The sequence below is a fragment of the Macadamia integrifolia genome, unplaced genomic scaffold, assembly GCF_013358625.1.
Source record: "Macadamia integrifolia cultivar HAES 741 unplaced genomic scaffold, SCU_Mint_v3 scaffold1205, whole genome shotgun sequence".
Lineage (NCBI taxonomy): Eukaryota > Viridiplantae > Streptophyta > Magnoliopsida > Proteales > Proteaceae > Macadamia > Macadamia integrifolia.
Window position 1 is genome coordinate 158496 of NW_024868119.1, and position 25808 is coordinate 184303.

General features: G+C 46.3%; 1 protein-coding gene across 1 annotated transcript; it reads left to right on the forward strand.

Moving 5' to 3' along the window:
- Window positions 1-2714: 2714 nt before the first annotated feature.
- Window positions 2715-4127, forward strand: LOC122063129 (probable transcription factor KAN2; the record flags this gene model as incomplete). Its single annotated transcript, XM_042626813.1, is given in 3 exon segments — window positions 2715-3135; window positions 3138-3500; window positions 4051-4127. Coding segments are annotated over 3 exon segments (861 nt in total), but the record flags the coding sequence as incomplete, so codon positions are not given.
- Window positions 4128-25808: the final 21681 nt, after the last annotated feature.

Sequence of the window (25808 nt, forward strand, 5' to 3'; positions counted from 1 at the left end):
TAGAGGTGTCTACCATTAACAACAGAAGGTTGCAGCTGTGTTACGTAGATTTGGCGACTCTGGCATAGCAGCAGCTTGCATCAGCAGTGGTGGATAGCCCCCTAACAGCAAGCTTGTCTGAACAAAACCCAAAAGTTTCCATGAAATCACATCACTGACACCTTTGAAACTACCCAAGTTCAATACCCCTTCTCATCTATATAGAAGTGAGGTAAGAGGAGGAAGAGTAGCTAGTGTTGTAACTCAGCAATCACTGAGAGGGGGGTGAATTAGTGAGTCTAATTTCGATCCCCAAAAACCTGTCCAATGTCTGGTCAAGAAAAAACCTAATATACTTGTCCCTGTTTGCACACAGTTGCATGCACACTCAACCTCTCATAGGCACTTCCAAGTGTGCACACCTATTCCACATTCCACGCACTTCAATATAAAATGCAAACAGCAAGCACCCACAACACAGGGTTTTTACGAGGTTTGACAAATTGCCTACATCCCCGGAGTAGTGCCTATAAAGGCTTTGTACCTACTCAATACACTACTTTTAACTGCACCCATAGTCGAGAGCACTCACACCCAATTTTCTCAAGCCGAAGCTGAGATGACACTCGTAGTGCCGGTACAATGTGTGGCACCCACTTCCAGTGCTTAGCACCCACTAAGCATTCAATAAAGAATACAGTAAATTTGGGCTTATATCAATGCCCTACAATCAAGCTCTACTTAGCATATATATCCACAATTAGCTAGCATGCTTATAGTTCATCCACAACTAACCTAGCATGTATACATTCATCCACAACTAACCCTAACATACATACATGCATATAATGTAAAATCACAAGTTAGAGAATCTCACAACCGATTGCCTGGGATGACTGAAAACTTGTACTGACAAGTTTGGTGCTCACACCTTCTCTCTCCTTGGCTTCTTGCTCTTCAAAGCAAACACATCCTTGCTTTCTTCTCTTCCTCCTTGGCTTTGAGTTAGTATATCATTAATATACTTCAACCACCTCTTTTACCTCCTTTAATGGTCTAAGAACATTTATCATCAAGTATTCATGTTCATTCAAGGACCAACAAAGAGGGGGAAGCTTCTCTTGTCAAAATCGTGGCCTTCCTTCACTCAAACTCCAACTTCAAATGGTCATATCTCCCTCATTTTAACTCGGATTTGGGTGAACCAAGTTGTAGCTTCTTCGTTTTTTCAAGCCCTACACCATGGAAGCAATGAGATAGCCTAAAATAGAATCTTCGTAGGAGTGGCGTAGGCTACATCGGTGGCACATGCAACAGGGGCGCAAATCTGACTGTAGATCTCATCAAGGAGAATCTCTTAATCTAGACCGTTCGATTAAAATAACGGATAGAAAATCTCAACCACAAGATTCGAATAAGATAGTCAACCGATGATGTCATGATGACATCAGTGGTCAGCTGACACTTTTTGTTATCGATCTTTGATTGGTTGTTTTTCCAGATTTTAAGAGAGCTTGTCTCCCACTCACAAAAGTGAAAGGCTTATTGACCATTGGATTCGAATCCTCCATGATGACTTTAATCAGATCTCATGAGATCATTAAGATCGGAATCTTTTTTATATCTTCTATGCATACACAAAACACCACAACATACCTTGATAAGGTGTAGCGCCAGTGCATCAAGGATTATGCATCTAACCAATCAAATCCTGTGCGCAATCATCTATCTCGTCCATGTCAGCGTAAAATCTCAGCAGCCTTTGGATGGGTATCAAGCCTACGTGGTCAAATCTGGACCATCCATTTCACTTCCCTTTACTCATCTTTATTACAATCAAGCCCCTGCCTCCATATGTTTCAGTGCTTAAAGACCCCTTGTAACTCAGACCTTTAAAATCTTGAAATTGCATACAAGCCCTTCAAATTTCAAAAATAAATTCTAAAAAATCCACCCAACACCGAGAGCAACTGATGGATTTTCGGTTTGGATTTTTGAACTGGCTTTACGGAAGTACTTATAGATTTTTCATACGATATCTGATCGATATGAAACGAAGTGCATTGAAACCGTAACTAGACGCTCTACGACTTTCCAGAAGACTCAATCATCTGACTCATTCATGTAAAGAGATCAAAATGCCCTTAGACTTTTCTAATGACATATCTTTCTCATACGAAATCAGATCGTGCTGAAATCAGAACAGTTGGAAAGATTGGATTTTTGTAGTTTGTTACATGAAGAACACTTCCTTTAAAAAATTCATCTTTAATGCCGAAACTACCTTCGACTACCGCAAATGTCGTAACTTCTTCATACGGTATCGGAATGCGACAAAATTAGATGCACTGGACTAGATAAATTACAATCTATATTTTTTATGAAGAAATGATATTCAAAAAATATCATTTTCACTGTCAAAAATGCCTCCGATCATAAATAGGTCAATTTTGCCAGTTTTGACCCAGAAACCCACACCACATACTAAGGATGTATCAAACCATTCCATGCATACCAAGGAGTTCTGTTATCTCATCGGTGACACTAGACACTGTCATGTCATCATTTTCATCCACATCACCCAAACTGGCCACATCATCATCACCACGTGGCCGAGTTGACGACAAGGACAACCAGGACAATCATAAAACAACAGCTAGTTGAGGAGGAGAAGAGGGAAGGAAATTAAAAAAGGGGCAAAAAAGATTTCAGAGTTATTTGTTTCCTCGGGTATGATGGAGCCTTTCCCTACACAACCTAATTTATCTCTTCAAATTAGTCCTTCCAACACCAAATCCACCACAGCTTGGAGGAAAACAGATGAAGAGATGGATTTTGGTTTCTGGAGGAGAGCTTTAGATTCCAGTAACACTATTGGTTCGACAACGATGATGGCGGTGAATCCCAATACCTCTTTCGAGCTTTCCTTGGCGAATCCAAGGGCTTCTTCTTCCTCTTCATATTCTAACTCCAACCATCTTCATCATCTTCTTCGGCATGGCCATGGCCATGGTAGCAATCTTATTCATCAACCACTACTACAAAACAAAAGGCAACAACATCAAGTTCTTCATCACCAACAACATCAAGAACTTCACCAAGAGCTTGGATTCTTAAGACCCATAAGAGGGATTCCTATGTACCATAACCTTCCTTCACTTTTGTCTAGCAACAACAACCGCTAGATTCTTCTGCATCTACTATTTTTTTTTTTGGTAGATCTGCATCTACTATAACTACTACTTCTTCTTCAACTTCTTTCCAACCTCAAACCCTCATGAGATCAAGATTCTTATCATTGAGGTTTCCTGCCAAAAGAAGCATGAGAGCTCCTCGAATGCGATGGACCACCACCCTCCATGCTCATTTTGTTCATGGTGTTGAGCTCCTCCTTTGTTTAGTCTTTGCAGGTGAACAGAGCAGAGCAGTGCAGCGGCAACCCAAGGTTAGGGATATTAGAGTAGGGTTGTCGATTTTGAGAAAGTATTTCCCAAACTTTGCTTTACTAATTGGGGACGAAGGTTATTATAGTAACTTAATATACCCATAAGGGTAGATTGGCCATTTAGTGAAAAAATGAATGATGATGTCATCACTTAACGCGTTAAACCTAATAGAATCAGAGTTGTTAAATTCGCCGAATTATTCGCGAATAATTCGCGCGAACAGAATTTTTCTGAATTAAACGAAAAATTCTGACCGAATCCGAATTATAAATAAAATTCTTTAAAAATCGCGCCTTTTTCTAATTAGATTTAAAATCGCGATTATATCGGACCGAACCGTTTTAAACCGAATAATTCGGTTCAAACACACTTTATTAAAAAAAAAAAAATCGAATTACAAAACCCAAAAAAGAGGGTTTCTGAACTGAACTTTCGTTTCTCTGTTTCTTCCCCCAAACCCTCATCCTCTCCATCTCCGAGACTCCGACCGGCGACTTGATGTCTCTTCCAAATTCCAATCCATGTCTCCGCCTCTCCGGTGACTTCGTGAGTTCGAAGGTAGGTGACTCGTGAGGAGCCGTTTTTGTTTCTGGAAGACTGTCATTAGACTCATTACCGGCTGCAGGCAGTGCCGCAGTGATTGGTGCCAAGGACGACGGCGACCGCCGCACCTGCTCGGCTGCTCCACAGACAGCACGCGAGGTAACGGTTACCTGAGTACGGGCCACAACAGGTCACCGGGTCCTATAGATTCCACGCATTCACGGTTCACCTCGATGCCGCTTCTCGTCTGCTGCAATACTACCGCAGATGCATTCCAACAGTGTGTCCCCATGCTCCTTAGTCAGCCGGGCTGTGTTGCCGTGTGAATCGTGAGTTCGTGACTAACGCCTGAAGTTCTCAGTCTCAGTCACTTTCCTTTCTCTGTTCAAAATAACAAAAGCGAACCGATTGTCGCGCGGGGCCTCTCTCGGTGAGCGTACGTGGTTAAGGGAGCTGCTTCCCAACGAAGCAAAGTAGGAGGAGCAGGTATAGAATTCTACTTCTTATACTTCCATATCTCTGAATTCTCACTTCTGGTAGAAGCTACTCGCAAACACTTGAACCACTTTTTTTTCTTTAATTTTATTATTTTCTTGGATTATAACACTGTACTAGTTGACTCTAATACCAATGTTGTGTACTTTTTTGTGACTACATCTGTCACACCCCGTTCACCCTGAACCGGAGCGGTGACCGAGTTAACACCGGTTAACCCAAACCTGCCAGGATCATCAGATACTGTATTCCACCACAGCATACACACACTAACATCAATTCATCATATCAGCGGAAGACTAAGTTTTTACCTGTAAATAATTCCCATATACCTGATACCCAAATGGTGATACCATAATTATATACATTTGGGCCCGAAGGCATGATATATACACAAAAAGAATAAAGTTCAAATATCAAGTATATACAGGAATTTATCAAAATCATCAGAGTACACAGCTCGGCTCGGTAGTGGAGCTCAACACGGCCTCAAAACTGCTGTCCCGCAGCACAGCTCTCACACGCGCAGTCTACGCCGTGCTCAAACTCATCAGGGGTCCACCAGTCCTCTCCAGGAAACTCGACTGTGGGACCCACCCCCTGCTCCTCAGATGCATGACCTGCAAAATCATCTAAAAAAAAAGGGGTGTACACGTGGAATGAGCTCACTAGCTCAGTAAGTAGAGAGGTGGACCACACACAACAGTCCACACATCACAACACATCATATGCACTACATGCCATGCAAGTCATTTTATATCACATACACCTAATCAACATTACTAAGTCTTTGGTTTTAGTGCTACTACAACCACAGTGCGCGTATACTCCGGGTACGAGCCGCGAACTCCCTCCCGCGATACGCCCATAGGGCTGTTGGAGAAGGCCCACCGTGAGTACTCGGAAAAATAAAGACAATGCCGTCCACCGGCTCTCAACAGAAATGTAAATAAATTAAATGACAGTGCTGACTCCAGCAATTTAAAAGCAGTACGATTGGCCCTCTTGAAATACCACCGGGGTTGCCGGCTGTCCTACACGACTCGCCGGGCGTAATGCCTAACCGCCACAGTGTCCGACAACCGCGACCCCTGCTTCCCCCCAAATGGCAACCCAACACCTCAACCCCTGTTGGGAAGGGTCGTAGCACGGGATGGTGAGAATCCTAATACCGCATGCTCCTATATGCAGTACGACTGCATAGTGCCACCGTGTCCCATACCACGGGCCACCAATGCATTCGTTTCCAAGCCGACCACGGCATCTAGTCTATCAAGGCATTATGCAACATGATGTACACATTCAACATATAACATCACATTCAATTTGCATTTGAAAAGTAAACATAGCATAAATGCACATCAAAGTGTGAAATGACTAATCTATATAGCATATTCATGATGACATGACTAAATTAGATATAGTTATATGAATGCCAAACAAATGCCTTGAAATAGGCCAAACGTCCCTCTCTCCACTTACTTGTAGCGTACAAGGAGTCCCGCTCGGTACGGGTGAGATCCGGAGCGAATCGGGTAGGATTTGGTGAACCTAACATAATTGAGCGGGGTTAGTACTTCACCATTTTAGAATCAAAATTAATGAAATCCGACGTCAAAATCGTGTTTAGAACGTCGAAAGAAGGTCCCACGTCCGATTTGGGCTCAATCGGACCTAAGAATCAAATTCTGTCCACTCGGGTGGGTCACTCAGGTGGGTGGTCTACCCACCGGTCCAACCCGCCGGTTTGGGACCGGCGGGTAGGGACCCGCCGGTAGGACCCGCCGGTCCTACCCGCCGGTTTGGCCAGGGACCCCCTGGCCCTCTCGGGTGGGTGTCTCAGGTGGGTAGGGACCCACCGGTTGTACCCGCCGGTTTTGGCGGAAAAACCCCAGTTTCTTCTCAACTTCCTCCATTCCTTGGGGACCCAAATAGGGCTTTTCTCAACCCATTCTTCACACCTTTAAAGTCCTATAGGATGGTTCTAGCTTAGATCTAAGTTAGATTCGAGTGAGGGGAACCATCTTACCTTCTTTGCTCAAAAATGACTTCAAACCCTCCAAATCACTTCCAACTCACAATGCTCCTTCTACCTTGTCAATATCTCTTCAAATCCTTCAAGATCAACACATAAATCATCTATTAAACCTTAGATTCATCATTTCAAAGGGTGTTTACAAGATCTTGAGAAACCATACTCGAATCAAGGGTTTAAAGCGTGGGTATGGTTAATGTTCATAAAACCCAGCTTTTCTTACCTCCAACTGTAGATCTCGAGTTGAAGATTACTCTTCCGGCACCGGAATGGCAAGATCGAGCTTCGGCGCCGCTGAAATCTTCCCTTTCTTCCTCTTCCTTTCTCTCTTCCTTTCTTCTTCCCCTTCTTTTTCTCTCTCCTCTGTACTTTTCTCCCAAACGTACGGGGGTAATAAATGGAAAGAAGAAGAAATCATAAAGCTTTATATACTATTCCTACTTAAGTGAATAGTGATGGATGGGTCACTCAGGTGGGTGGGTGTACCCACCGGTCATACCCATCCGAGAGTCAAAACTTGGGATTTTGACCGGGCTCTGACCTCGGCTCGGACCCTACCCCAAGCATACAATGTAGCATACGCACATAATCTTAAAATACGGATATAATACCTGTTCTATCCGTACATAGCCTTATGGTGGGTGCACGTACACGGTTTGGGTACTCCCGTCTCTTCTGGCACTGGCTCTGACTTGTCGGGCCAGCCGGTGTTTAAGGTCACCCGTGCCATCATAGCCCATAAGGAACCCGCTCTAACATCCTCTAGCTCGGTTCCTGCATGGTTCAACCGGTTCAACCGCGAAATCAGACCGGGTTTAAGAAGCGGGATATTACATTACCCCCCCTTCTGAAAAATTTCGTCCTCGAAATTGCGTACCTGGTTGATCAAAAAGATGAGGGTACTTGGCTCGCATTTCTTCTTCTACCTCCCAAGATGCTTCTTCAAGTGAATGACCAGCCCATCGCACCTTTACATAGGAAATGGAGCGGTTGCGCAGGGTTTTCACCTTTCGGTCCAAAATTTCAGCTGGCTGCTCTGTGTAAGTCATATCAGCCTCTAGGTACCCTGGTTCCACGGGTAGTACATGAGATGGATCATGCACGTACTTCTTCAGCATGGATATATGGAATACATTGTGAACATTTCCAAGTGAAGGTGGCAGAGCAAGCATGTAGGCTACTGAGCCAACCCGGGACAAGATCTCAAATGGTCCCATGTATCTTGGGCTCAACTTCCCCTTTCTGTGAAACCTTTGCAAACCTTTAGTAGGAGAGATCTTGAGAAATACCTTTTCTCCTGGCTGAAATTCAATCTCCTTCCTGCGGGTGTCTGCATAGCTCTTTTGACGGGACTGAGCTGCTTTAATCCGTTCTCTAATAACGTCGACTTTGTCACAAGTCATCTGGATCATCTCCGGCCCTAACATTCGTCGTTCACCTACCTCATCCCAATACAAAGGAGTTCTGCATTTTCTGCCATATAACGCTTCATATGGAGCCATCCCAATTGTAGCTTGGTAACTATTATTATATGCAAACTCCATAAGAGGTATATATTCTTCCCAGCTGCCACTCATCTCCATTGCACATGCCCTGAGCATGTCCTCTAAGATCTGTATGGTTCGCTCCGACTGACCGTCCGTCTGTGGGTGAAAAGCTGTACTCAAGTTCAGTTGCGATCCCAAGGCACGCTGCAAGCTTTTCCAAAATCTGGAAGTGAACCTTGGGTCCCTATCTGAAACAATGCTCACTGGCACTCCATGTAGACGCACTATGTTGTCCATGTAAAGTTGTGCTAGTTTGGCCATGGAGAACTTGGTCTTGATAGGAATGAAATGAGCAGTCTTGGTAAGCCGATCCACAATCACCCATATCGCATCCATTCCCTTAGGTGTACCTGGTAGTCCGGTGACGAAGTCCATTGTAATCCTTTCCCACTTCCATTCTGGTACTGGGAGTGGCTGAAGGGTACCATAAGGTCGATGCCTCTCAGCTTTCACCTTTCTGACAGGTAAGACAAGTCGCCACATACAAAGCTATGGTGACTTTCATGCTTGGCCACCAGTAACTCTGTTTGAGGTCTTTGTACATTTTGGTACTTCCTGGATGAAGTGAGTACTCGGAGCTGTGTGCTTCTCTCACGATTTTATCCTGTATATCCAAATCATCGGGTACACACAATCTGTCTCGAAACATCAATGCCCCATCACTGGTTAAAGTAAAATCTGGGTCTTTCATTGTTTGGTCTTGAACCTTAACTCTGATCCGCTGCAATTCAGGATCCAAAGGTTGCTTCATTATCACCTCTTGCCTAATTGCCGGATGCACTTGTAGAGCCGATAAAGATACCGTCAACCATTTAAGGTTTTCTGGTTGAGGTTCAAGCTCTAGGGTTGCCCCTTCATACAAGAGGGTCTCTTCCATTAGCATCGCCTCTTGCACAAGTGGTGAGCTTACTGCTAAGCATGAAAGCGACACAGTCTGTGTCTTCCGACTCAATGCATCTGCCACTACATTAGCCTTGCCGGGATGATACTGAATATCGCAGTCATAATCCTTCATGAGTTCAAGCCATCTTCTCTGTCTCATATTCAAATCCTTCTGGGTGAAGAAGTATTTCAGGCTCTTGTGGTCACTGTATATCTCACACTTCTCTCCATACAAATAGTGTCGCCAGATCTTAAGGGCAAAAATGACTGCCGCTAGTTCCAAGTCATGAGTGGGGTAATTCTTCTCATATTCCTTTAGTTGTCGGGATGCATATGCTATTACCTTCCCGCGTTGCATGAGAACACAACCCAACCCAACTTTGGAAGCATCGGTATAAACTGTCATCTCACCTGTGCCTTCAGGAATAGTCAGCACCGGGGCAGTCACCAACTTTGCTTTTAATTCCTGGAAGCTCTTCTCACATTCCTCTGCCCAGTCGAATTTCACACCCTTTTTAGTCAACTTGGTCATTGGTGCTGAGATCCGAGCAAAATTCTCGATGAAACGCCGGTAGTATCCAGCCAAACCCAGGAAGCTTCTAATTTCAGTAATATTCTTGGGACTTTCCCATTCCACTACTGCTTTTACCTTAGCAGGATCCACTTCGATTCCGGCTTTAGACACTACGTGCCCCAGGAACCCCACTTGTTCAAGCCAGAATTCACACTTGCTGTACTTGGCAAACAACTGTTGATCTCTCAACCTCTGTAATACCATTCTCAAGTGTTGAGTGTGCTCCTCTTCGGTCTTGGAGTAGATCAAGATATCGTCGATAAAAACAATTACCCATTTGTCGAGCACATCCTGGAATACTCGATTCATTAGATCCATAAATGCTGCCGGCGCATTGGTTAACCCGAAGGACAACACTAGGAACTCATAATGGCCGTATCGAGTCCTAAATGCTGTTTTGGGTATATCACTACTCTTTATCTTGAGCTGATAATAGCCGGACCGGAGGTCTATCTTCGAAAATACTCTGGCTCCCTGCAACTGATCAAATAAATCATCAATGCGTGGCAATGGATACCGGTTCTTAATGGTTAGCTTATTCAACTCCCGGTAATCTATGCACATACACAGACTACCATCCTTCTTCTTGACAAACAACACCGGGGCACCCCAAGGTGAAACACTTGGGCGAATAAACCCCTTTTCCAGTAGTTCCTGTAACTGCATCTGCAACTCCTTCAATTCGGCTGGTGCCATCCTATATGGAGCCTTTGATACTGGAGCTGCTCCAGGAATCAAGTCTATGGCAAACTCCAACTCTCTGTCAGGTGGTAATTGCATCAGATCATCTGGGAAAACATCGGGAAACTCTTTAACCACCTTTACTTCTTCTAGAGGTGTAACTCTTGCATCAACATCGAGTACCGAGGCTATGTAACCCTGACATCCACTTTCTAGTAACTTTACCGCTTGGAGAGCGGAGACCAAAACCTTCCTCACCCTTTTCATGGTATCTGCTCGGTACACCCACTCTTTCTCTTCGTCATCTGTTACCTTAATCAGCCTTTCCGCACAGATCACATTAGCTCGATGAGCCGACAACCAATCCATACCCAATATAGCATCAAAATTCTGCATATTGAATTTAATAAGTTGTGCATCAAAGTTCTTCCCACTAATCTCCACTGGGCACGGCCCATACACTTCCTTCAACTGTGCAATTTTACCAGTAGGCATACTAACAATCATTCCATGGTCTAGGATCCTGGGTGACATCCCAAGTTTCCCTACAAATCTCTTAGATGCGAATGAATGAGTAGCTCCTGAATCAAATAAAACATAGGCTGGTATGCCCGATATGGGTAGGATACCTAATATAACAATGTATATAATTTCAGCAGGTCATCAATATTAATCATAATGAACTTCTTAATTTAAAATGTACCTGCTACAACTTCTGTACTAGCCTCAGCTTCCTCGGCTGATAGGGCATACATCCTTCCCTGCGGTTGACTGCCTCGAGGTAAGGGAGGTCGGTACGCAGAGGGCTGACTGGAGGGCAAGGCTGGTCGGGACCGACAGTCTTTCGCATAATGCCCATAGGAATGGCAATTGAAGCAACGAATCTGAGACGTCGGAACTGGAGCGGGGCCCCTCTGCACTTGACCCGATGCAGATGAAGGTCGAGGTGGCCTTGGAGCTGTAGGAGCCACACTAGTGTTCGGGCGAACAGAGGTTGAACCCGAACCACCAACTGGCCTAGGAGGATAGCCAGATGGCCTATAGGGCTGCCTATACATAGGCCCCGAACTATATGATCCACGGTATGCCTTGGAGGAATTTCCCACATCTGGGAATGGATTTGATCTCTTCCACAGTCCAGGAGTGAGGGACTGTTCACCCTTTTGCTTATCTTCCATTGTTTTGGCCTTCTGTACAATCTGGCCATATTCGGTCAAATCCAAGACTTCCAGCACAGACCCAATAGATGCTTTTAGGCCCTTTAGGAACCTTGCTGCCTTCTCTTCAGCTGTTCGCATATGCCGTGGGGCGAAATGGAACAAACTTTCAAATTGTTGCTGATATTCAAGAACAGTTTTACCTCCTTGAGTTAAGGCCATGAACTCAGTCTCCTTCCGATCTCTGAAACTGCGCGGATAATGGTTGTCCAAGAACAATTCCTTAAACTGCTCCCAAGTAGGTTCTGGATGAGCAGCCATCAATATAGGCTTTGGAGGCTTGCCACCAAGAATTTGCCTCTTTCTTGAGTTGTAACCCAGCACAAATGAGCTTCTGGGCATCTGTGCACTCAAGCACCTCAAATATCTTCTCCAATTCTTGGATCCATTGATCCGTTTCTAAAGGATCACTCCCCACCTTAGAGAATACCGGTGGTAAGTTCCTCTTGAACGACTCTACCACCCTTGACGTATTACTCGTCGCCGGGAAGTTAGGAGCATAGGCAGGATAGTAGGAGTACGGATGGGGCATCCCATGCTGAGGAATACCGAATGGTGGGACTGGAGGTGTACCCACTTGTGGTCCCGTTCCCGACCCTACAGGTGGGTCCTGCGGAGTGTGTACCCGGGGAAGTTGACCCGGTTGAGAAAGATCCAACTGTTGTTGGATGGCAGTCATAAATGCTTGCTGTTGCTGAAGCATTTGTTGTTGAAAAGCTTGTTGAGACTGCTGAATTATTGTAGCAACATCTCCCGGTGTAATGACCAGTGGAGGGTCTGGGAGTGCAGTCATAGGCGGGTCCCCATGTGCCCCACCCTGACCATGGGTCTCTGCAGGTGGTGGAGGTGAGGTATGCCTCACAGAACGGGCCCCTCTGGGATTTTGTGGTCGACCGACCCGACGAGGACCCCGCGAGGTACCTCGGGCATTACTACCGGATCTAGTACGTACCATCGTATCCTTGTACCTGGAACATATCACACACCATATTGGTTAAACACCATAGACTGATTTAGGCACACAATCATATGCCATTACGTGTGGTGTTGTAGTGTATGATAGCCTGTAATTAATCATAGCTCAATTCCAAGATACAGGCAAAGTTCACAACATACATGCTAATGGTCCCACTCGACCATAGCCCATTGATCATAGGACTAATTTCCACCCTAAAACCAATGAAATCACAATAGGAGAAGAGAAGGGAAAAGAGAAAAAAAAAAAAAATTTTCAAAATTTTCAATTTTCCCTTCTGCCCAAACCGGTGGGATGAACCGGCGAGTAGGGACCCGCCGGTCTGACCCGCCGGTCCCAGCACCCCAAACCGGCGGGTGTCACCGGCGGGTAGGGACCCGCCGGTCTGACCCGCCGGTCTTGCCCGAGGTTAAAACACGAACAGGGCCAGAAAGGCCCTGTTTCGTCTGTCACTCTCACCCTCTCCTTTCTCTTACTTCCCTTTCCTCTTGGACGATTTTGGGAGTTTACCCGGCGCTTCCACTCGCGAGTCTACTCACCCACTCGACGCTTTAGAGAGGATTCAACTTGTCTTCATCCAAGTAAGTTCTTCTTCTTCTTCGTTTTCCAGAATTTCAAATTGGGTGAATTATTTGAATAGGATTTACTTTTTAGGCTTTCTTTCTCTATTTATCACCATAGAAAAGTATTATCATGTGTTTGTGATGATTCCACTGTGCTCATTTGTAGTTTATAGGATTCATCACTCTTTATTTGGAGAAAAACCCAAATTGATGCCCTAGGTTCCCAAATTTGGGGTTTCTTCAATCCTTACTGTTTTGTTCAAATTGACGACTCCTTTGTAATGCATTCCGCTTGTTTTACGCTAGACATGAGTTAGATTTCATTGAATCATCCATTATGCTTGAAATCCTCATGCATTTTCATGAAAATCCCTATTTTGGCATTGGTTTCCTTGATTTTCATCCATACTTGTACTCATGGAATTCCATAGTCCATTTGGGGCATATTCTTGCAATTCCATCATCCCATTACTATGGCATTTCATTCTAGACCTAGGGTTTCAAGCTTTCACTCCATTCTACTCCAATTTGCGCAATGGACTTGAATTTCCCCATTTCATTCATGCCTATTGCTTTTGCTGTCCTTTGCTGTCATTTTACTGTTTTGGCACGTTTCCATGCGTTGCCATCACCATATTTCATGTTATAAGTTTTCTATCCTTCCTAGATCGTTGCCGTTCCCATTTTGCAGAAATTGGGTTTTGGATTTCCCCTTCTTTAATGCTGCTGTCTTTTCTTACTGTACTAACCCAACCTTCTTTACTTATTGTCAGGATGTCTTCACGCACCGGCAGAGGACCATCTTCCTCTGGTGTTCGACGCAAGACCACCGCTTCTAAGCGGAAAAGTGCGGAGACCAGCACTTCAGCTCATCGCACGGGGAGACCTGCACCTGCTCAGTCTGACCCTTCAGACTACGATGAGGAGCACTTCACTAGTGCCGAGGCCGCAGCCAAATGGCCTATATTCCTGAAGGGGCCAGTGCTGATGGAAAAGACTGTGGTAGTCGAGGACTTCCACAAGGCCCAGCTTCAGGAGAGGTTCTCAGCATTGGGCTGGGACACTATTCTTCAGGTGGACCGACCGTGCTACGATCAGCTCGTCCGTCGGTTTTATTGCAACCTGGAGGTGTCGTATCAGTACGGGGAACTCACTGTCAGCAGCCTGGTGAAGGGAGTGGATATCCAGCTGACGGTAGACACCCTGGCCAGTATTCTGGGCATATCGGCGGCGGGACACCGATACTACAGTCCCCCCAGGAGTAGACCTCAGGGACCGTTCATGAGCATGGAGACACCGGACTTCATCTACGAGACCATCTGCGGCAGCAGCAGTCGCCCGGAGTCCGAGACATCTTTCTTCCCTGAGGTCCGTCTCTTCGCCCGGCTGATCCAGTTCAACCTGCTCCCCAGGGGAGGTCATCGGAACCAGGTAGGTTTCATGGCGGCTTTTATAGCATTTTGTATTTTTACAGCCGCAGAGGGAGGCAGGGAGCACTTGTGCCTCCCCTATATCATCCTTAGAGCGATGGAGCACCATGCTTCCCACCCAGAGGACGGAGGATTCCCCTACGGCAGGATCCTCACCAGGATCTTCGAGTTCTTCAGGGTGGGTCTGAGCGGAGAGGAGGGGAAGACTCCGGCTGATAGGTTCGATCGGAGCAACCTCTTGAAGATGGGTCTCCACACCCTCATGGATTCACCTCCCAGATCGGGAGCTCGGAGAGGTAGGGGTAAGAGGGCTGCCCCTGTAGAGGATGTCCTCATGGAGGAGGAGTCCAGTGAGGAGGACGAGGACTACGTTCCTCAGGACGAGGAGGCGGATCTGATGGGTGGCAGTATCCCTGAGGAGGTGCCTCAGGAGTCGAGAGGTACGGGCCCTAGTTCTTCCAGAGCTGCAGCCCCACCATATGGAGCCCCACCACCTGGGAGTGGTGACTACGACTATGAGGACAGGACAGCCTCCATGCGGGCCTTGCAGGATGGCCAGGTTCAGATACTGCGGCGGCTGGACGAGATTGCCTCACGGCAGATCACCTTGGAGGATTCCTTCCGTAGGCTGGGTCAGGACTTGGACACCAGGGCCACCGCCATCTCAGCAGATTATGGCCGGCTTAGGAGGGAGGTACAGGTGGTGAACGCGAGGTTCGATTATTACGATCACCGCTTTGATGTTAACTCCAGGCCTCCAGCGAACGTGGTGATCATCGACGACGATGACGACGCCCAGTGAGGCTTAGCTTGCCCGCCCAGCTATTTATCCATTTTTCTCCTTTTGTAGACATTGTACCTTTCTTTATTCTCATTCCTTGTAATTGCGATGTAACTTGAATTTCATTTATGGAATGAAATATCTTTGGATATTGGACTATTATAATGTTTTCATATGTGGAGTTCCTGTGTGGTTTTGTGGTGATGTGACTTTTCTATTTGTGCTCTTTGTTATATTATTATCTGTTGTTTATCAGGTTTTGTGTAAAAATTTTTGGAAATCCCACTTTACGCCGTTATGCTGCCGAAATTTCGTCGAGATAGTACTTTATGGGTTATAGTACCCACCTAATTACCCTTTATCTACACTCACGCATGCCATGAATGCCACTTATAATATAACTCCATTTTTATACTTCCTTTCTTTGACTTTTAATCTTTAAAGCTTTTATATTTGCCCAACCCCATTCTCCAATTATAGAATCTACGGGATTCTAATGGTATGCTGTGAGTGGAGCAGAGCATCACGCTCTGATACCACCGTTTGTCACACCCCGTTCACCCTGAACCGGAGCGGTGACCGAGTTAACACCGGTTAACCCAAACCTGCCAGGATCATCAGATACTGTATTACACCACAGCATACACACACTAACATCAATTCATCAGATCAGCGGAAGACTAAGTTTTACCTGTAAATAATTCCCATATACTTGATACCCAAATGATGATACCATAATTATATACATTTGGGCCCGAAGGCATGATATATACACAAAAGAATAAAGTCCAAGTATCAAGTATATACAGGAAAATATCAGAATCATCAGAGTACACAGCTCGGCATCGGTATCAAGGCTGGAGCTCGGCTCGGCCTCAGAACCGCTGACCTGCAGCACAGCTCTCACACGCGCAGTCTACGCCGTGCTCAAACTCATCAGGGGTCCACCAGTCCTTTTCAGGAAACTCGACTGCGGGACCCACCCCCTGCTCCTCAGATGCATGACCTGCAAAATCATCTAAAAAGGGGTGTACACGTGGAATGAGCTCACTAGCTCAGTAAGTAGAGAGGTGGACCACACACAACAGTCCACACAACACAACACATCATATGCACTACATGCCATGCAAGTCATTTTAAATCACACACACCTAATCAACATTACTAAGTCTTTGGTTTTAGTGCTACTACAACCACAGTGCGCGTATACTCCGGGTACGAGCCGCGAACTCCCTCCCGCGATACGCCCATAGGGCTGTTGAAGAAGGCCCACTGTGAGTACTCGGAAAAATAAAGACAATGCCGTCCACCGGCTCTCAACAGAAATGTAAATAAATTAAATGACAGTGCTGACTCCAGCAATTTAAAAGCAGTACGATTGGCCCTCTTGAATGTACCACCGGGGTTGCCGACTGTCCTACATGACTCATCGGGCATAATGCCTAACCGCCACAGTGTCCGACAACCGCGACCCCTGCTTCCCCCAAATGGCAACCCAACACCTTAACCCCTGTTGGGAAGGGTCGTAGCACGGGATGGTGAGAATCCTAATACCGCATGCTCCTATATGCAGTACGACTGCATAGTGCCTCCGTGTCCCATACCACGGGCCACCAATGCATTCGTTTCCAAGCCGACCACGGCATCTAGTCTATCAAGGCATTATGCAACATGATGTACACATTCAACATATAACATCACATTCAATTTGCATTTGAAAAATAAACATAGCATAAATGCACATCAATGTGTGAAATGACTAATCTATATAGTATATTCATGATGACATGACTAAATTAGATATAGTTATATGAATGCCAAACAAATGCCTTGAAACAAGGCCAAACGTCCTCTCTCCACTTACTTGTAGCGCACAAGGATTCCCGCTCGGTACGGGTGAGATCCGGAGCGAATCGGGAAGGCTTTGGTGAACCTAACAAAATTGAGCGGGGTTAGTACTTCACCATTTTAGAATCAAAATTAATGAAATCCGACGTCAAAATCGTGTTTAGAACGTCGAAATAAGGTCCCACGTCCGATTTGGGCTCGATCGGACCTAAGAATCACATTCTGGCCACTCAGGTGGGTCACTCAGGTGGGTTATCTACCCACCGGTCCCACCCGCCGGTTTTGGACCGGCGGGTATGGACCCGCCGGTAGGACCCGCCGGTCCTACCCGCCGGTTTGGCCAGAACCCCCCTGGTCCTCTCAGGTGGGTGTCTCAGGTGGGTCTGTCTACCCACCGGTCCTACCCGCCGGTTTTGGCGGAAAAACCCCAGTTCCTTCTCAACTTCCTCCATTCCTTGGGGACCCAAATAGGGCTTCTCTCAACCCATTCTTCACACCTTTAGAGTCCTATAGGATGGTTCTAGCTTAGATTTAAGTTAGATTCAAGTGAGGGGAACCATCTTACCTTCTTTGCTCAAGAATGACTTCAAACCCTCCAAATCACTTCCAACTCACAATGCTCCTTCTACCTTGTCAATATCTCTTCAAATCCTTCAAGATCAACACATAAATCATCTATTAAACCTTAGATTCATCATTTCAAAGGGTGTTTACAAGATCTTGAGAAACCATACTCGAATCAAGGGTTTAAAGCGTGGGTATGGGGAATGTTCATAAAACCCAACTTTTCTTACCTCCAACTGTAGATCTCGAGTTGAAGATTACTCTCCCGGCACCGGAATGGCAAGATCGAGCTTCGGCGCCACTGAAATCCTCCCTTTCTTCCTCTTCCTTTCTTCTTCCCTTTCTTTTTCTCTCTCCTCTTTACTTTTCTCACCTAACGTACGTGGGTAATAAATGGAAAGAAAAGAAGTCATAAAGCCTTATATACTATTCCTACTTAAGTGAATAGTGATGGATGGGTCACTCAGGTGGGTAGGTGTACCCACCTGTCATACCCACCCGAGAGTCAAAACTTGGGATTTTGACCGGGCTCGAACCTCGGCTCGGACCCTACCCCAAGCATACAATGTAGCATACGTATATAACCTTAAAATACGGATATAATACCTATACTATCCGTACATAGCCTTATGGTAGGTGCACGTACACGGTTTGGGCACTCCCGTCTCTTCTGGCACTGGCTCGAACTTGTCGGGCCAGCCGGTGTTTAAGGTCACCCGTGCCATCATAGCCCATAAGGAACCCGCTCTAACATCCTCTGGCTCGGTTCCTGCATGGTTAAACCGGTTCAACCGCGAAATCAGACCGGGTTTAAGAAGCGGGATATTACATTACCCCCCTTCTGAAAAATTTCGTCCTCGAAATTGCGTACCTGGTTGATCAAAAAGATGAGGGTACTTGGCTCGCATTTCTTCTTCTACCTCCCAAGATGCTTCTTCAAGTGAATGATTAGCCCATCGCACCTTTACATAGGAAATGGAGCGGTTGCGAAGGGTTATCACCTTCCAGTCCAAAATCTCAGCTGGCTGCTCTGTATAGGTCATATCAGCCTCTAGGTACCCTGGTTCCACGGGTAGTACATGAGATGGATCATGCACGTACTTCTTCAGCATGGATATATGGAATACATTGTGAACATTTCCAAGTGAAGGTGGCAGGGCAAGCATGTAGGCTACTGAGCCAACCCGGGACAAGATCTCAAATGGTCCCATGTATCTTGGGCTCAACTTCCCCTTTCTGTGAAACCTTTGCAAACCTTTAGTAGGAGAGATCTTGAGAAATACCTTTTCTCCTGGCTGAAATTCAACCTCCTTCCTGCGGGTGTCCGCATAGCTCTTTTGACGGGACTGAGCTGCTTTAATCCGTTCTCTAATAATGTCGATCTTGTCACAAGTCATTTGGATCATCTCAGGTCCTAACATTCGACGTTCACCTACCTCATCCCAATACAAAGGAGTTCTGCATTTTCTGCCATATAACGCCTCATATGGAGCCATCCCAATTGTAGCTTGGTAACTATTATTATATGCAAACTCCATAAGAGGTATATATTCTTCCCAGCTGCCACTCATCTCCATTGCACATGCCCTGAGCATGTCTTCTAATATCTGTATGGTTCGCTCCGACTGACCGACCATCCGTCTGTGGGTGAAAAGCTGTACTCAAGTTCAGTTGCGATCCCAAGGCACGCTGTAAACTTTTCCAAAATCTGGAAGTGAACCTTGGGTCCCTATCTGAAACAATGCTCACTGGCACTCCATGTAGACGCACTATGTTGTCCATGTAAAGTTGTGCTAGTTTGGCCATGGAGAACTTGGTCTTGATAGGAATGAAATGAGCAGTCTTGGTAAGCCGATCCACAATCACCCATATCGCATCCATTCCCTTAGGTGTACCTGGTAGTCCGGTGACGAAGTCCATTGTAATCCTTTCCCACTTCCATTCTGGTACTGGGAGTGGCTGAAGGGTACCATAAGGTCGATGCCTCTCAGCTTTCACCTTCTGGCAGGTAAGACAAGTCGCCACATACAAAGCTATGGTGACTTTCATGCTTGGCCACCAGTAACTCTGTTTGAGGTCTTTGTACATTTTGGTACTTCCTGGGTGGAGTGAGTGCTCGGAGTTATGTGCTTCTCTCACGATTTTATCCTGTATATCCAAATCATCGGGTACACACAATCTGTCTCGAAACATCAATGCCCCATCACTGGCTAAAGTAAAATCTGGGTCGTTCATTGTTTGGTCCTAAACCTTAACTCTGATTCGCTGCAATTCAGGATCCAAAGGTTGCTTCATTATCACCTCTTGCCTAATTGCCGGATGCACTTGTAGAGCCGATAAGGGTGCCGTCAACCATTTAAGGTTTTCTGGTTGAGGTTCAAGCTCTAAGGTTGCCCCTTCATACAAGAGGGTCTCTCCATTAGCATCGCCTCTTGCACAAGTGGTGAGCTTACTGCTAAGCATGAAAGCGACACAGTCTGTGTCTTCCGACTTAATGCATCTGCCACTACATTAGCCTTGCCGGGATGATACTGAATATCGCAGTCATAATCCTTCATGAGTTCAAGCCATCTTCTCTGTCTCATATTCAAATCCTTCTGGGTGAAGAAGTATTTCAGGCTCTTGTGGTCGCTGTATATCTCACACCTCTCTCCATACAAATAGTGTCGCCAGATCTTAAGGGCAAAAATGACTGCCGCTAGTTCCAAGTCATGAGTGGGGTAATTCTTCTCATATTCCTTTAGTTGTCGGGATGCATATGCTATTACCTTCCCGCGTTGCATGAGAACACAACCCAACCCAACTTTGGAAGCATCGGTATAGACCGTCATCCCACCTGTGCCTTCAGGAATAGTCAGCACAGGGGCAGTCACCAACTTTTCTTTCAATTCCTGGAAGCTCTTCTCACATTCTTCTGCCCAGTCGAATTTCACACCCTTTTTAGTCAACTTGGTCATTGGTGCTGAGATCCGAGCAAAATTCTCGATGAAACGCCGGTAGTATCCAGCCAAACCCAGGAAGCTTCTAATTTCAGTAACATTCTTGGGACTTTCCCATTCCACTACTGCTTTTACCTTAGCAGGATCCACTTCGATTCCGGCTTTAGACACTACGTGCCCCAGGAACCCCACTTGTTCAAGCCAGAATTCACACTTGCTGTACTTGGCAAACAACTGTTGATCTCTCAACTTCTGTAATACCATTCTCAAGTGTTGAGTGTGCTCCTCTTCGGTCTTGGAGTAGATCAAGATATCGTCAATAAAAACAATTACCCATTTGTCGAGCACATCCTGGAATACTCGATTCATTAGATCCATAAATGCTGCCGGCGCATTGGTTAACCCGAAGGACAACACTAGGAACTCATAATGGCCGTATCGAGTCCTAAATGCTGTTTTGGGTATATCACTACTCTTTATCTTGAGCTGATAATAGCCGGACCGAAGGTCTATCTTTGAAAATACTCTGGCTCCCTGCAACTGATCAAATAAATCATCGATGCGTGGCAATGGATACCGGTTCTTAATGGTTAGCTTATTCAACTCCCGGTAATCTATGCACATACGCAGACTACCATCCTTCTTCTTGACAAACAACACCGGGGCACCCCAAGGTGAAACACTTGGGCGAATAAACCCCTTTTCCAATAGTTCCTGTAATTGCAACTGCAACTCCTTCAATTCAGCTGGTGCCATCCTGTATGGAGCCTTAGATACTGGAGCTGCTCCAGGAGTCAAGTCTATGGCAAACTCCAACTCTCTGTCAGGTGGTAAATGCATCAGATCATCTGGGAAAACATCGGGAAACTCTTTAACCACCTTTACTTCTTCTAGAGGTGTAACTCTTGCATCAACATCGAGTACCGAGGCTATGTAACCCTGACATCCACTTTCTAGTAGCTTTACCGCTTGGAGAGCGGAGACCAGAACCTTCCTCACCCTTTTCATGGTATCTGCTCGGTACACCCACTCTTTCCCTTCGTCATCTGTTACCTTAATCAGCCTTTCCGCACAGATCACATTAGCTCGATGAGCCGACAACCAATCCATACCCAATATAGCATCAAAATTCTGCATATTGAATTTAATAAGTTGTGCATCAAAGTTCTTCCCACTAATCTCCACTGGGCACGGTCCATACACTTCCTTTAACTGTGCAATTTTACCAGTAGGCATACTAACAATCATCCCCTGGTCTAGGATCCTGGGTGACATCCCAAGCTTCCCTACAAATCTCTTAGATGCGAATGAATGAGTAGCTCCTGAATCGAATAAAACATAGGCTGGTATGCCCGATATGGGTAGGATACCTAATATAACAATGTATAAAATTTCAGCAGGTCATCAATATTAATCATAATGAACTTCTTAATTTAAAATGTACCTGCTACAACTTCTGTACTAGCCTCAGCTTCCTCGGCTGATAAGGCATACATCCTTCCCTGCGGTTGATTGCCTCGAGGTAAGGGAGGTCGATAAGCAGAGGGCTGACCGGAGGGCAAGGCTGGTCGGGACCGACAGTCTTTCGCATAATGCCCATAGGAATGGCAATTGAAACAACGAATCTGAGACATCGAAACTGGAGCGGGGCCCCTCTGCACTTGACCCGATGCAGATGGAGGTCGAGGTGGCCTTGGAGCTGTAGGTGCCACACTAGTGTTCGGGCGAACAGAAGTAGAACCCGAACCACCAACTGGCCTAGGAGGGTAGCCAGATGGCCTATAGGGCTGCCTATACATAGGCCCAGAACTGTATGATCCACGGTATGCCTTGGAGGAATTTCCCACATCTGGGAATGGATTTGATCTCTTCCACAGTCCAGGAGTGAGGGACTGTTCACCCTTTTGCTTATCTTCCATTGTTTTGGCCTTCTGTACAATCTGGCCATATTCGGTCAAATCCAAGACTTCAAGCACCGACCCAATAGATGCTTTTAGGCCTTTTAGGAACCTTGCTACCTTTTCTTCAGCTGTTCGCATATGCCTTGGGGCAAAATGGAATAAACTTTCGAACTGTTGCTGATACTCAAGGACAGTCTTACCTCCTTGAGTTAAGGCCATGAACTCAGTCTCTTTTCGGTCCCTGAAACTGCGCGGATAATGGTTATCCAAGAACAATTCCTTAAACTGCTCCCAAGTGGGTTCTGGATGAGCAGCCATCAATATAGGCTTGGAAGCTTGCCACCACGAATTTGCCTCTTTCTTGAGTTGTAACCCAGCACAAATGAGCTTCTAGGCATCCGTGCACTCAAGCACCTCAAATATCTTCTCCAATTCTTGGATCCATTGATCCGGTTCTAGAGGATCACTCCCCACCTTAGAGAATACCGGTGGTAAGTTCCTCTTGAACGACTCCACTACCCTTGACGTGTTACTCGTCGCCGGGAAGTTAGGAGCATAGGCCGGATAGTAGGAGTATGGATGAGGCATCCCATGCTGAGGAATACCGAATGGTGGGACTGGAGGTGTACCCACTTGTGGTCCCGTTCCCGACCCTACAGGTGGGTCCTGCGGAGTGTGTACCCGGGGAGGTTGACCCGGTTGAGAAAAATCCAACTGTTGCTGGATGGCAGTCATAAATGCTTGCTGTTGCTGAAGCATTTGTTGCTGGAAAGCTTGTTGGGACTGCTGAATTATTGTAGCAACATCTCCCGGTGTAATGACCGGTGGAGGGTCTGGGAGTGCAGTCATAGGTGGGTCCCCATGTGCCCCACCCTGACCATGGGTCTCTGCAGGTAGCGGAGGTGAGGTATGCCCCTCAGAACGGGCCCCTCTGGGATTTTGTGGTCGACCGACCCGACGAGGACCCCGCGAGGTACCTCGGGCATTACTACCGGATCTAGTACGTACCATCGTATCCTTGTACCTAGAACATATCACACACCATATTGGTTAAACACCATAGACTGATTTAGGCACACAACCATATGCCATTAGGTGAGGTGTTGTAGTGTATGATAGCCTGTAAATTAATCATAGCTCAATTCCAAGATACAGGCAAGGTTCACAACATACATGCTAATGGTCCCACTTGACCGTAGCATATTGATCATAGGATTAATATCCACCATAAAACCAATGCATTCATAATAGGAGAAAAGAAGGGAAAAGACAAAGAAGGAAAATTTTCAAAATCTTAAAATTTTTCCCTTCTGTCCAAACCGGTGGGATGAACCGGCGGGTAGGGACCCGCCGGTCTGACCCGCCGGTCCCAACACCCCAAACCGGCGGGTAGGGACCCGCCGGTCTGACCCGTCGGTCTTGCCCGAGATAAAACACGAACAAGGCCCTGTTTTGTCTGTCGCTCTCACCCTCTCCCCTCTCTTTCTTCCTTTCCCTCTTGGACGATTTTGGGGGTCTACTCGGCACTCCTACTCGCGATTCCACTCATCCACACGGCGCTCTAGTGAAGAGTCAACTCGTCTTCATCCAAGTAAGTTCTTCTTCTTCTTCTTTTTCCAGAATTTCAAATTGGGTGAATTACTTGAATATGATTTACTTTTTAGGCTTTCTTTCTCTATTTTTCACCATAGAATAGTCTTTCCATGTGTTTATGATGATTCTACTGTGCTCATTGGTAGCGTATAGGAATTATCTCTCTCTATTTGGAGAAAAAGCCCCAAATTGGTGCCCTAGGTTCCCAAATTTGGGGTTTCTTCAATCCTTACTGTTTTGTTCAAATTGACGACTCCTTTGTAATGCATTCCGCTTGTTTTACGCTAGATATGAGTTAGATTTCATTGAATCATCCATTATGCTTGAAATCCTCATGTATTTCCATGAAAATCCCTATTTTGGCATTGGTTTCCTTGATTTTCATCCATACTTGTACTCATGGAATTCCATAGTCCATTTGGGGTATATTCTTGAAATTCCATCATCCCATTACTATGGCATTTCGTTCTAGACCTAGGGTTTCAAGCTTTCACTCCATTCTATTCCAATTTGCACAATGGACTTGAATTCCCCCATTTCATTCATGCCTATTGCTTTTGCTGTCCTTTGCTGTCATTTTACTGTTTTGGCACGTTTCCATGCGTTGCCATCACCATGTTTCATGTCATAAGTTTTCTATCCTTCCTAGATCGTTGCCGTTCCCATTTTGCAGGAATTGGGTCTTGGATTTCCCCTTCTTTAATGCTGCTGTCTTTTCTTACTGTACTAACCCAACATTCTTTACTTATTGTCAGGATGTCTTCGCGCACCGACAAAGGGCCATCTTCCTCTGGCGTTCGACGCAAGACCACCGCCTCTAAGCGGAAAAGTGCGGAGACCAGCACTTCAGCTCATCGCACAGGGAGACCTGCACCTGCTCAGTCTGACCCTTCAGACTACGATGAGGAGCACTTCACTAGTGCAGAGGCCGCAGCCAACTGGCCTAACTTCCTGAAGGGGCCAGTGTTGATGGAAAAGACCGTGGTAGTCGAGGACTTCCACAAGGCCCAGCTTCAGGAGAGGTTCTCAGCATTGGGCTGGGACACTATTCTTCAGGTGGACCGACCGTGCTACGAGCAGCTCGTCCGTCGGTTTTATTGCAACCTCGCGGTGTCGTATCAGTACGGGGAATTCACTATCAGCAGCCTGGTGAAGGGAGTGGATATCCAGCTGACGGTAGGCACCTTGGCCAGCATATTGGGCATCTCAGCGGCGGGACACCGATACTACAGTCCCCCCAGGAGTAGGCCTCAGGGACCGTTCATGAGCATGGAAACGCCGGACTTCATCTACGAGACCATCTGCGGCAGCAGCAGTCGCCCGAAGTCCGAGACATCTTTCTTCCCTGAGGTCCGTCTCTTCGCCCGGTTGATCCAGTTCAACCTGCTCCCCAGAGGAGGTCATCGGAACCAGGTAGGTTTCATGACAGCTTTTATAGCATTCTGTATCTTTACGGCAGCAGAGGGAGGCGGGGAGCACTTGTGCCTTCCCTATATCATCCTCAGAGCGATGGAGCACCATGCTTCCCACCCAGAGGACGGAGGATTCCCATACGGCAGGATCCTCACTAGGATCTTCGAGTTCTTCGGGGTGGACCTAAGCGGAGAGGAGGGGAAGACTCCGGCTGATAGGTTCGATCGGAGCAACCTCTTGAAGATGGGTCTCCATACCCTCATGGATTCACCTCCTAGATCGAGAGCTCGGAGGGGTAGGGGTAGGAGGGCTGCCCCTGTAGAGGATGTCCTCATGGAGGAGGAGTCCAGTGAGGAGGATGAGGACTACGTTCCTCAGGACGAGGAGGAGGAGCCGATGGG